This window comes from Thunnus thynnus, chromosome 22 (genome assembly GCF_963924715.1).
Source record: "Thunnus thynnus chromosome 22, fThuThy2.1, whole genome shotgun sequence".
NCBI lineage: Eukaryota > Metazoa > Chordata > Actinopteri > Scombriformes > Scombridae > Thunnus > Thunnus thynnus.
Window position 1 is genome coordinate 12,463,061 of NC_089538.1, and position 11,935 is coordinate 12,474,995.

An 11,935-nucleotide genomic window follows, 5' to 3' on the forward strand; every position below is an offset into this window, starting at 1 on the left:
GTTTAGGGTGGGGTAGAGGGTGGGATGCACCGTGTGCTGGGCTTTATCAAGTTTTATCAAGTGCTGGAGAGCGGCAGTGGAAAATCTGCGCCAATCACTCCTACCTTTTAGACCAGCTGAGTGTTATTTTAGTCACTGCAACACTCCTGAAGCATTCTGTGAATGTAGTGGCTTATATGGGTATGTTTTTGCCACCTGTGTTATTATGTGGCTGCTTTAATATTCATACATGTACTTAAAAATATGCAGTCAAGACTTCCCCATTTCTAAAGATTTATTTGGATATTTTATATGTTTTATAAAACCATCTTATAATCAGTTATGTTTTTCAGGGTGTGTTTCTAAATGCTGTTTCAAAGCCATCTCTGCACTGCCAGGAATAAAATTATTTTATTTATTTTGTTGATTTAAAAGTTATCAAAACAAAAAGCTGTAAACACAACCCTGACATGCCGGTGTTATCAACTTATAATGTTGATATAGCGACTGTGTTAGCAGCAACATTAGTATTCCTTTGGAGTTTGTGTCCACCTGAAAAATCATCATGTATCATTATAAATCATGTATTCACTCTCCTTTTAGCTCTGTTTTGCTCTCCACCAACTCTCAAGACAAATGCTAGCTAAAAGCTTCATATGGCTATTCACTGACTTAATCTGTCAGCTGTTTGAGTTTATCAGAGCTTCTTCTTTTTTTTTTTGCTGAAAAAGCAGACTTTGTCTGGAAATTATGTTGATGAGAGCAGTGAGAGTGAACCAAAACAGTAAAGTTATGGGGTGTAAAACCAAAACAATGAGCTGAATTGAGCCAGAGTTGGATGATAATTTTATGTGGCTTTGTCACTAGCAACCCTTTTCTCATTAAATGTAGTTATTTGATTGATTGTTAATACACAAATCTTGGTTAGAGCAGCTTTAGATATAGAAATATAGCATATACCGATTATAAACATATTCTTTAACTCCCCAACTTCCTCCAGATTGCTAAAACTAATCAAATTCCCTGAAAAAATACAGAAGACTTTATCATGTCCTCAGTGGTATCTATCGCCCGGAGTCAGCTGTTAGTTCATATTGATCTGTCTTAAATACCTATTTAATAATTTTTTACCCTTTCTTGCTGCATTGATCTTTTACACTTTTGCTGTTTACACTAAGACAGACTAGCATCTACATTTTTTTAAATTTATTTATTTTTAATTTTGTAGTGTTTTGTATTTTTTGGACTGACAACGGAAAGTAGCTAGTAACTAACGCTAGCACAAAGTGTCTTTTCTCTTTGGGATTCATATTTTTCTACATGGTCTGCCTGCAAAATACATGTATATAAAATCAATTGTTAGATTATTACACTGTCTCTTATAAATTATTAGTCTGAGCTAAGCCTGGTATGATGCCGCTGATAAATGACTCAAATTATAGAAAGTATAAAATTATTGATACCCTGATTAACATGACATGCAGGACCGATAACATATTAGAGAAGGTTTTGAAATTTAATGGTGAACCTCCTTCTCATACAAATGAATGTTCTTGTCTTTAATCATTGTATTGTTTGTAATATACTGGTTGCTTTCATAGGAATAATCCAGACATAGCTATGTTATGGAAAGTAATATGTCACTTACATGCACATATATGACGAGTCACTCATTTTTTTCTGTATTGTAACCTGACAACTGTTTAATCTTTAACCAAGCTGCATTATAGTAAATCAGTTTCCATCATAAATCTGGCATCACAAGATGTCTTGTTACCCAGCGAGGCATGCGCACTCAGGAGTATTTTCTCTTTCTTACTGTCTTGAAATGTAGCACTCAGCATAATTCATCATCTGTAAAGATGCACAGAGCAGTAGACACGGACACTTATCAACCTGACTCTTTAATACATTTCACGTGACTCTTGGTTTACTATTTCAAGACCCTGGAGTAGTTTTGTAGTTTCAGGCAAATAGTTCTCCTCAGACATCACAGCCTACATGTCTCCAGATTTGCAGTGGTATGTTGTGCATGTAAAGAGGTACTAGAGACAACACCTGCGCATTGCTCAAGATAGGAATATGATAACAAGTTGCACAAATCCACATTGAGCTCAGTCAAGACTATTTGATTTATGACCTTTGAGTGAAGGAAAGAGCCTGGAGCTAAGGAAGTGATGTTTCAATAACAGGGGAGATGTGCAAACACTAAAAAGTTTACTGGCACGCCTATTATTGTCTGCAGCGCAGGGTGCAAAACAGCTTAAAAGCAGCGATCAGGTGACAAGGCAGCCTTGAACGCTCCCTCGTTTCAAAACATTTATTTTGAGCAACTGCCTCACTTTGTATTTCACGATGAAAAGTTCAAGAGCTGACAGTAGCTTGGTAGTGGGGACTTTGACTATATGTTGCATGACATTTATTGCACAGGACAGAAGCTCGCATTTTGTGACAGCCAGTGCAGAAAACAGAGCGAGTCGTTTTTGCTGAACTTGCACCTCAAAAGCAACAAAAGAAGGAAAAACAGTCATTGTGGATCGGTCTTAGAGATTTCTGCTCTTTCCCCTCCCCGATCATGTCTATATCAATTACACTGCATCTGAAGCATACACAATGAAGAAGGGACATGGCAGATTCTTTTATGTTGATGAGGAGCAGTTGGGGATGAGGAGAGAGGGAGGAGGGTCTCAGAGTCTTCGAAGCAGATAAAAATGGAAATGCTCCCCTTGCTGCTCAACACCCCTGTATCAAAGCTTCCTGCCGGAGTCTGGGGAGCATGGAGGGGGAGGAGAGGTAGGAAGGAGGAGGAGAGGATAGGAGTTGCGGGGAGAGCGGGAGATGTCCCAGCTGTGTTTGACAGGTCTCAGGGCAGAGCTGTGTGGTCTGATGCTCGGAGAGGGAGGGTGGTCCCCCACAAAACACACACACACACACATACACGCACAGAGGGTGGGGAGGGGGGAGCAGCTAGGAGACAGTCTGGTCACGGTGTCCTGGGTAACATGTCAGCAAGCTTTGACATGGTCCAGCCTTACATGAAGATATCTCTGTGTTATCAAAGAGAGCGCTAGTTTAAGGAAATGCAACACTATCAGCAACACTGGTAGAAGCCTTGTAGCTAGCTTTAGCTCGAGTTGACAGGGAGACAAAAGAGAGCATGCATGTTAATCACATGTAATAGAAAAGAATAGTTTGATATTTTCATTCTTGTTAAGAGTCAGGTGAGAAGTCAAAGCTCTCATGTCTCTATGCTAAACATGAAGCTACCACCAGAAGCCAGTTAGCTTAGCTTACAGTAGCACAAAGACTGGAAACAGGGAGAAACAGCTAGCCTGGCTCTGTCCAAAGGTTTAAAAAAAAAAGTCTATGATCACCTCACACAGTAATTAACACATCATAAATCTTGTTTGCTTAATCCATACAAAGTGTAAAAAAAAGTCACAGTGAGGATGCAAAGAAATAGTCAAGCACAAAACTCACTGTAAAACCTCAACATGTCATTTTTAGAGGTGTAAATTACAAATCACTTTGCTAATTCAATTTTTTTGTTAAGTTCAGTTCAAAGATTCGTAGCCACTGACTATGTAGTTCATCATTCACTCTTTTTCTAAGCAATAACTTCATCATTGTAAGTGAAGGCATCACCTTTCATGCCACCATAACACTGATACTAAATGTCCTCATTTCAGTAGTAAGTTCAGTCTGTTACGTTTAGTATAGTACAAAACTAGGTCTATGCAAACACTGTTTATCAGGTCAATAGTTCAGAAATCAACCATTTGCAGCAGAGATATGACATCACGTTTTTTTCTGTGGCTTTTGCAGTATTTTAATAAGCTTTTAATGACAAAGTGATGTACTGTGTATGAAGGGGAGCACAGCTGCTAAAAGTTACTGATTCAGTCAGTGACAGTGGTGATTCATTATGACGGTTCAGTTTGAAGATTTGGAATTTAAGGTTTGATCGTACATGTACTGAACACCATGCAGACATTTTGACACTTCGGTTTTCGTACAGATTTAATTAATTAATTAATTTAGAGGTGCTGGAGGGCTGGTTTTTGTTGCCTTTGGACAGAGCCAGCTCCCTGTTTCCAGACTTTATGCTAAGCTAAGATAGCCAACTGCTGGCTTTATAGCCCCATACTTACCATACAGACATGAGAGTGGTAATGATCTCATCTAACTCTCAGCAAGAAAGCGTATTACCAAAATTATTAACTATTGCTTTGAGAACAAGACATCTTTTTTCACAGATAACTATCTCAATTATATTCCAAGAACCTCTGCAGAAACAAAGGCAGGATTGAAGATTGAGACATAAATCAGATTATCCAATATTGTCTTCTGGATCACTGACTCATAGCTAAAAGGCCAGCTTGATATGAGCACCAAAACAAGAATCTATCATGACACAATGCCGATGTATTGACCAGTAGTGGGGTCCCTGAGGGGGGACCCCTGTGGATCTAGCAGTCCACTCAGTCGGCAGTCAGGTGTCTCAAAGATTTGTTGCGTCATTTCTTTTTCCATTTACACTCTTTCTTTGCATTCCTGCAACTCAGAAGCAAAGCAAACTCCTCATCACTGTGCTTTACGGTTATTAACTTCCTCCAAAACAGCCCCCGCAAAAAAGAGAGGGGAGAACAATGTTGCAATGTATCTAGAGGTCATCTGTAAAAAAAAACAAGCAGGCCGGACAGCAGCTCTGGGTTTGGCAGAGCAATAGACTTCACCCTTTTGAATGATGTCGGGTAAGTGGCTCTCATTGGGCTGAAAGCCAGACCATTCCATTCCTTTGACTTACTGATACGTAGCTTTCCTCCCCTATGCTTAGTGCCCTTTGATCTTTCTGTAAGATCACTAATGAGCAATTTGTGGTCAGATTGACCCAACCTAATTGGCCATGAGAGGCCTGGTGCTTTGTTTTAGTTTGCTCAGTCTTTTTCAGTGGCTTCCTCGCAACTAACGCTCTGTTTATTCAACCCCTGTGTGACATAACGATCACGTTAAATGGATTACTTTTTGAAGTTTGTTTTTAATAGTTGCTGTTTTTCTTCCTTCCCATGATTTCAAGTGGTGTCTGTGCAGTTGGCAGAGTTTCCTGCCTTTAGGTGCCAATAAATTCTTCAACATTATAAAACAAGAAGAGATTGAAGTCACTCTTGTAACTGTGAGGTTGTACTCACAGTTCTTGAACTAAATGCTAATGTCAGCATGCTGACATGCTCACAATAACAATGCTAATGAGTGGATATTTAGCAGGTATGTTATGTTTATTACGTTCACCATCTTAGTTGTGCATGTTAGCTTGATAACATTCGCTAAATAGTACTAAACACAAACATCTTGCCTTACAACCTTACTGTAAGTCTTCTTGTTTGGGACATCTTTGTTAGCTGGAACTGCAGTTGATATCAGGTCAGGTTTAAAGGACACTCAAAAAAAAAAAAAAAGGTCAAAATCAAAGCAACAGACTAAAAGTCAGGAGATCTCTGCTCCTGACTTTTAGTCCCTGTATAGGCCAATAACATTAAATCCTATATTTCCCATAATGCAATAATCTCTTTTGTTATACCTTCCCTGCCTGGTAAATGCCCACTTCTTTCAAACTCAACATCCTAAATTTGTTGCTATGAGCCTCAAACCTAATCTGCAATAACCCCGATGACATCATCAAGGTAACTTTCTCAGATGATAGTAAGACCCCTTCAGAGTCACAGCACAGGTTAAGAAGTACTCCTCACGACTAGTAAACTGAACTTCATGTGTAAAATATTTTAAATGCCTCTTTAATATTTCACAGAGTCCAAAAAGTTATCAAGTCTTTCAGCACACATTGCAGAATGATGAGTAACATGCAAACTATACCCAGACAAGTTTGTAATTCTTAATGACAGATGTTGGCAGATGTCTGTAGAAAAATATGGAGAAAAATATGAAATATGGGTTTGAGTAAAATCTGCATTATCATGAGTTGTTGTTGTTCGTCATCACACTTCCTGCGCTGGACTGGCTCTGACAAAGAGAATGTGAGAGCTCTTGTGATTAAGTGTGTTACATTACTGAGTAGTGAGGTAGAACTAGAGTTTTTCCTCAAGGGCACGGTAGGGGTTGTTGAGCACCACTGTGTGTTAAACTTGACAAGCCATGAGACTGAAACCTGCTCTGAACAAAAACAAGCTTTACTCATCAAACCATCTTCCTGTCTTCTAATATATGGGAATGTCCAGAAACACGAGAAAGAGGAACAGGTCTGTGTCATTATACTGTACTATAAGCTTTCATGGTTCAGTGGGCAGAGGAAGGGTTGAGTAGAGCGCAGAGACCACGCTAAGTATGTCTCCTAGGCTTGAATTCCCAAATGTTGACACAAGTAGACGTAATGGACTACACTGTTACCTTTGAATGCTGTTGAGTGGTTCTAAAATGTCTTTAAATAGGTCAAAGGGAAGTACATAAACTCATATCTTTTCTTTGTTGTGCAGTGGAACCAATAAAAGGTTAAACTAAAACTAGGTCCTGAGGTCCTTTTTCTTTCCTGCTGTCTTTAATCTTAACTGAACAATATGTGTGTGTGTAAAACAAATGTTCATTTACTGTGTCTGCAGATAGCTTTGTGTACTGCTGAAACAATGTATTGAAATTTCACTACAATTAAGAGTCCAAATACATTGTTATTTTTAATATGACTTTTCTCCTTTTGTCACATATTGTAATCGTCTTATAATTCTTTTGTGTTTGTGAAGTTGTCATTTTATGTTGTGTAATGCTGTACATGCACATATCATGTTTATATATATATATATTAGTGGCATTTATTGCTAAAATGCCTATGACTTTATTACAATTGCCATATACACTCATACAATAGAAAGGTAGAATGCTCTGCAAATAAACTGTCAGCAATAGTAGTGGCTCTGCACAGTGAAAGCTAACGTCAGCATGTTAACATTCCCATAATAACAATGCTAACATGCTAACATGCTGATGTTTAGAAACCACAAAGCCACAGCTATCGACCTCATGGTGGCGCTAGAGTAAACATTCATCAGGACAAATCATCTGGGGGGGGGGGGTGTCATAAATTTCTGAACAAAACTGGCAATCCATCTAGTAGCTGCTGAGACATTTCAATCTGGACCAAAGTCGTGGACAGTCTGAACGATCGACACCGCCATCTGTACTGCCACGCCGCTAGCATGGCTAAAAAGGCATGACAGCCAGCGGGTTTGGTTCCCGGTTGCGATGAAACTAATTATTTCTGTGGGAATGCAATGGAAATCACTGTGGCCTATAGGTCACATTTCACTTTTCAAAGGTGGAGTGGAGCTGGATGCAAAGGTCAGCTGTCAGAAAGCCTTTATCCTACCAAACCAACTGGTGGCCTGTTTGAACATGACTGACTGGACTCGACTTCACCAAGACTTGAACTGCATGTGCTGCTGTAAACACAAGACCATTACAGTGCATCAAAGAACAAGAAGTGATGTATTTTTTTTCAGTTTTTCTAGTGAAATGTCATAGTTATATAAAAGAAATGTGAGTACAGCAACCTCCTCAGCAGCCAGTGCTGCATTACAAACTAAAATCTCATGCATTTGTCTTTGTTTATGATAAGATATTATTGACTTTTCAAAGAATGCTGCATATTGTAGTGAAGGTGGAGTATTGACTTGAGATAATCATATGAAAAGAAAAGCAAATACCACCGTATTTTCACAAAAGTCTGCTTTAACAATCTAGTGGAAGCTGGATAATTCAGTTTCACAACAGTACAGTAAGGGAGAGGTATAAATAACCGCTTCCAAATATAGAACAACATTTGAACTTCCTCTCAAATTCCTGCCATGCGTTGCTATCATCATAGCCATTTTGCCTCTATAAAAACCCTCCACAGATTAAAAGGCCACACTTGCCCCCCATGAGGTCCTTGTCACTCTGTGCCCAGCATCTGTCTTCCTTGTCATATTAAAGTAAACTGACGCTTTGGCAACACCCCAAAATAAAATAGATGGTAGCGGAAAGAAAAAAAAAGAAAGAAGTGAGAACGGAAAGGAGCCTAGACGTGGCCCCGGCTGCACTCCACTGCTGAAATAATTAGCCCCTGGTTGATGTGGACTCCTCGTGGGACTCCACCGTGACATGTTCAAATGAGTATTGGCAGTGTGTGACACCAGCTGTGGGCCTCCAACAGGGAGCTGCTGCACTGTGCAGCGAGCGCCATGCCCACCGAGCACGACACAAACCCTTAAACTCTTGACGAGCAGGAGCAGCGGCCTTGAGCTTGTTTTACAGCAAGGAGACAACTGTGAAATGTGTCATTTGAACTTTTTTTTTATGTCAGGTGTGTCAGGCGGTGATACGTTATCGATCCTCCACCACACACACACACACACACACACACACTTACATCCACACCCAGATCTGTAAGGCTGTGGCGCAGATGGGAGCACCACCCAAGGGGCTCAGTGAAACAGACACGAGGAGAAGAGGGAAGGGGGGAGGTGAGGGGGCACTGGGCATTATTCAGACCCATCCTGCAGTAGAAATGCAAGTTGCAACCACACCCATGTCAATTACAATACACCACGCTCTGTGTGGAATTCCCACTGAACCCATGGCACCAATTTGGCAACCCCTGGTGGGAGGGCGCAGGACTGGCAACCCACCGAATCCAAGATGGGGACTACCACGCCCATAGCTTTTGTTTAGGCATGACTTTTGCTCAATAATTGCACTTTTTGAATGTTAAATCAGCTTATAGTCACAGTCATACAGCACTATAGTGCATGTAGGGACTATTTTAAAACATGACCTTGATTTTCTGCATATTTCAAGTACAAAAACATGATAATATAGATATTTATAGCCGTATTATTAATAAATACTATTTTAATTGGATATTTTTTAAATCACCTGATGACAAAGCCTTCAGAGCAGCCAGGCTGTTCAAACAGTTGCTCAATAGTTCCTCCTTGTGGTCAGAAAATTACAAGACAACAAGCTTAAAAGCATTTTTTATTGGAATCTTTATCTTCTGTCTTTATATTATCTCTTTATAGTGCAGTCTATTATAAATATAGATGAAAATCATTGATTAACATGAACATGGCACAGGGAATTTACCATTTCAGGGCCAAAATATATCATAAATAATGTTGAAATGAAAGCAAAAGTGCAAATAGTACCAGGAATAGTCACATATGTTGAGGAATGATGTCATGCCTCATATGCAGGAAGAAATGTAGTGTGTCTGATGGTCATTTTCAGTGCTAGAGGTAATCTATTAGGCATTAGGGAACTACACTAGAGTGGCCACAAGTGCAAGTTGAGGGTAATGTACGAGCTTCAGATGTGTGTGCAGATGCTTTCGGCTGCAGGAGGTTTTACTCCTCTGGATCCAGATCTGTGTTAGTTTCTCACAGGCGTGCCGCTTCCCTTCGCCGTCTTCTTCATGTGGTGGTAGTTGGGCAGAATCTTCATGAGGAAATCGAGCTGCAGAGTCTGAGGCTATAAGACAAAATCCATCACCGGTTAGACACATATCTGCAAACAAAGTCGGCAAAACCTGTGTGTCTCGCAGGCATCGACAAGCATCGGTGGAGACTGACCTGTGGCTTTTCGCTCTGCACACGGCGGATGCAGTTTGAACCGTACACAACTGTGTTCTCTGGCACGACCTCGCACGTGTTGACCTGGCAGCACGCGCCGATGATGCATCCGCTGCTCAGGATCACGTTTCTCCCAAGATCAGCTTGGAATCAATATGAGCAAAGAGATATATTTTTGTAAAAAGTACACTATAGGAGTATAAGAATCAGGGTTGGGTGACATGATGATATATACACTGTGAGATAATAAAAATGTATCTACCTTGCTTTATCATGTATACTGTAATATCTAATCATTGAATATCTCTGGGTGTATTTACATGATTTTTGCATTAATATAATCGCATACCTTGATTTGTGAGGTTTTAGATTTGCTGTATTAGCTAAAAACAAACATTCCTGACTGCTTGCTTTATCGATAAACAGTTTCTTAATGCCCTACCCCCCCAAAAAAGATATATATATAAGAAGCTATGTTTTGATATATATCAATATGAAGATATAAAATGACATAAGACATGTGATGTGATAGAAGATTTTATCAGTTTCGTACACTCCTCATAGGAATGCATGAAATAAGTACACTGCTTACCTTTGGACTCAATCACATTGTTGTCTCCAATTTTCAAAGCCTGAGAGACTGTGGTAGAATTATTAAGGATTTCAACCAATTAATGAGCATTTACAAACAACTAATAGTCACCACAGACTTCCATGTATCTATAAAGGATACCACATCCAACTTCAAACACATTGTTGGTCCCAATAGTCATTGTTTTTGGCTCAACTCCTTCTGTGTCTGGCATGATGTTCTCTGGATAACTAGAAAACATATCAATAAGCAGTGGAAAGTAACAAAGTACATTTACTCAAGCATTGTGGTTAAGTACAGTTTTGAGGTATTAACTTGAGTGTTTCCATTTTATGTTACTCTATACTTCCACTCCACTACACATTGTTAAAGATGAAACCAGTGGTTTCCAACCTTTTTGGCTTTTGACGTCTTACAAAAAGTAGTGTGTAGTCGGGGTCACATTTCAGATGTCTATGAGTTGTTAACAGCTCCACCAAATAGTGATTTTTACCTCTAAACCTCTCACATCGTTTCATTTCAGTAAATGTCCAAATGATCCAATATTTCACCAAAAATCAAAGATTAGAGAAAAAGTCCAAAAACTGAAACAGATTTGTGTATCAGAACTTTGCTTTTTTCTTCTTTCCTCCCTATTAATCATCTCATGACCTCTCAGATTTATCTGGTGACCCTTTGGAGGGGCCTGACCCCTAGGTTGGGAACCACTGGACTAAACTGTCCACTACTAACTGTATATAAAGTAGTTGAAACTAGCTCCACCTCCAGCAGCTACAACAGTAACATGCTGCTCTAACACTGATGCTTCAGTAATCTAATGATGTCATATATAATAATATATCAGTAAGAGGGACCAAACCACTACTTTTACTGCAATACTTTAAATACATCAAGCTGATAATACTTATGTACTTTTACTTAAGTAGGATTTTTCATGCAGGACTGTTACTTGTAATGGAGTATATTTACATAGTGGTATCAGTACTTTTACTTAAGTAAAGGATCTGAACACTTCTTTCACCACTGTCGATGAGATGAGATGAAACTGTAATGATCAAATAGGGACATTATGTTGTAAAACACACTCTACCTGTTAATGATAAGCGCCTGCTCCTCTATCAGATTGCCTTCTCCTATGATAATAGGCCCTGCCTCTGCTATGATCCGTGCTTTGGGGTGGACAACTGTTCTAGCCCCTGTAAAAATAAAATAAAATAAATAAAAATAAAAGGTTAACATTTTGTACAGTGTCTCATGTTGTTGGAGCATACAGCAGCTGGATAAAATGCCTCATTTCTCACCAATGGTCACATCTCCTCTTATTTCACTCTCAACGCACACAACAGCTCCAGCTGCAATTTTAGCACTGCAAGAACACAGAAAATACATCAAACATTCAACTTAATAATGGGCTGTAACCACGCAGAATATAACAGATAATGCACATAATTAAGTTATTACACTGTCAGTGTCTCAATAATGACTGTCAAACACAATAGCCTATTAGGGTGTCGCCATCAGTGATTTGGCAAGATTATTAAAAGAGGAAACGACGTTTTTCTTTCCTGACAGCTAAAATTGTTATAAAATCATCCGTAATTTAAAGGTGGTAACGCTGATTAAATGTTATCTACCTTTTCTGTGCCGTGATCTGCTTGTTAGCGTCTGACATCCTTGCGACGATAAATTATTGTATCCACAATCGATTATTAATCCTGGATCAGAGTCCTAGAGCTCAGGGTTGATTGCG

At 39.4% G+C, this 11,935-nt stretch overlaps 1 protein-coding gene across 1 annotated transcript; it reads right to left on the minus strand.

The window, feature by feature from the left end:
• Positions 1-8,987: 8,987 nt before the first annotated feature.
• Positions 8,988-11,935, minus strand: dctn6 (dynactin subunit 6). The gene is made up of 7 exons (XM_067580264.1): positions 11,820-11,935; positions 11,487-11,551; positions 11,276-11,381; positions 10,327-10,415; positions 10,186-10,233; positions 9,594-9,736; positions 8,988-9,492 (listed from the first exon to the last, which is right to left on the minus strand). The coding sequence occupies exons 1-7, from the start codon at positions 11,855-11,857 to the stop codon at positions 9,394-9,396; spliced, it is 588 nt and encodes a 195-aa protein (XP_067436365.1). The 5' UTR covers positions 11,858-11,935; the 3' UTR covers positions 8,988-9,393.

Coding starts and splice junctions, on each gene's coding strand:
- dctn6 (XM_067580264.1), bottom strand. CDS start 11,857: ATGTCAGACGCTAACAAGCAGATCACGGCACAGAAAAG. Junction 11,382..11,486: donor AAGAGGAGATGTGACCATTG/GTGAGAAATGAG, acceptor TTATTTTTACAG/GGGCTAGAACAGTTGTCCAC. Junction 10,234..10,326: donor TGTGTTTGAAGTTGGATGTG/GTATCCTTTATA, acceptor ATTCTACCACAG/TCTCTCAGGCTTTGAAAATT.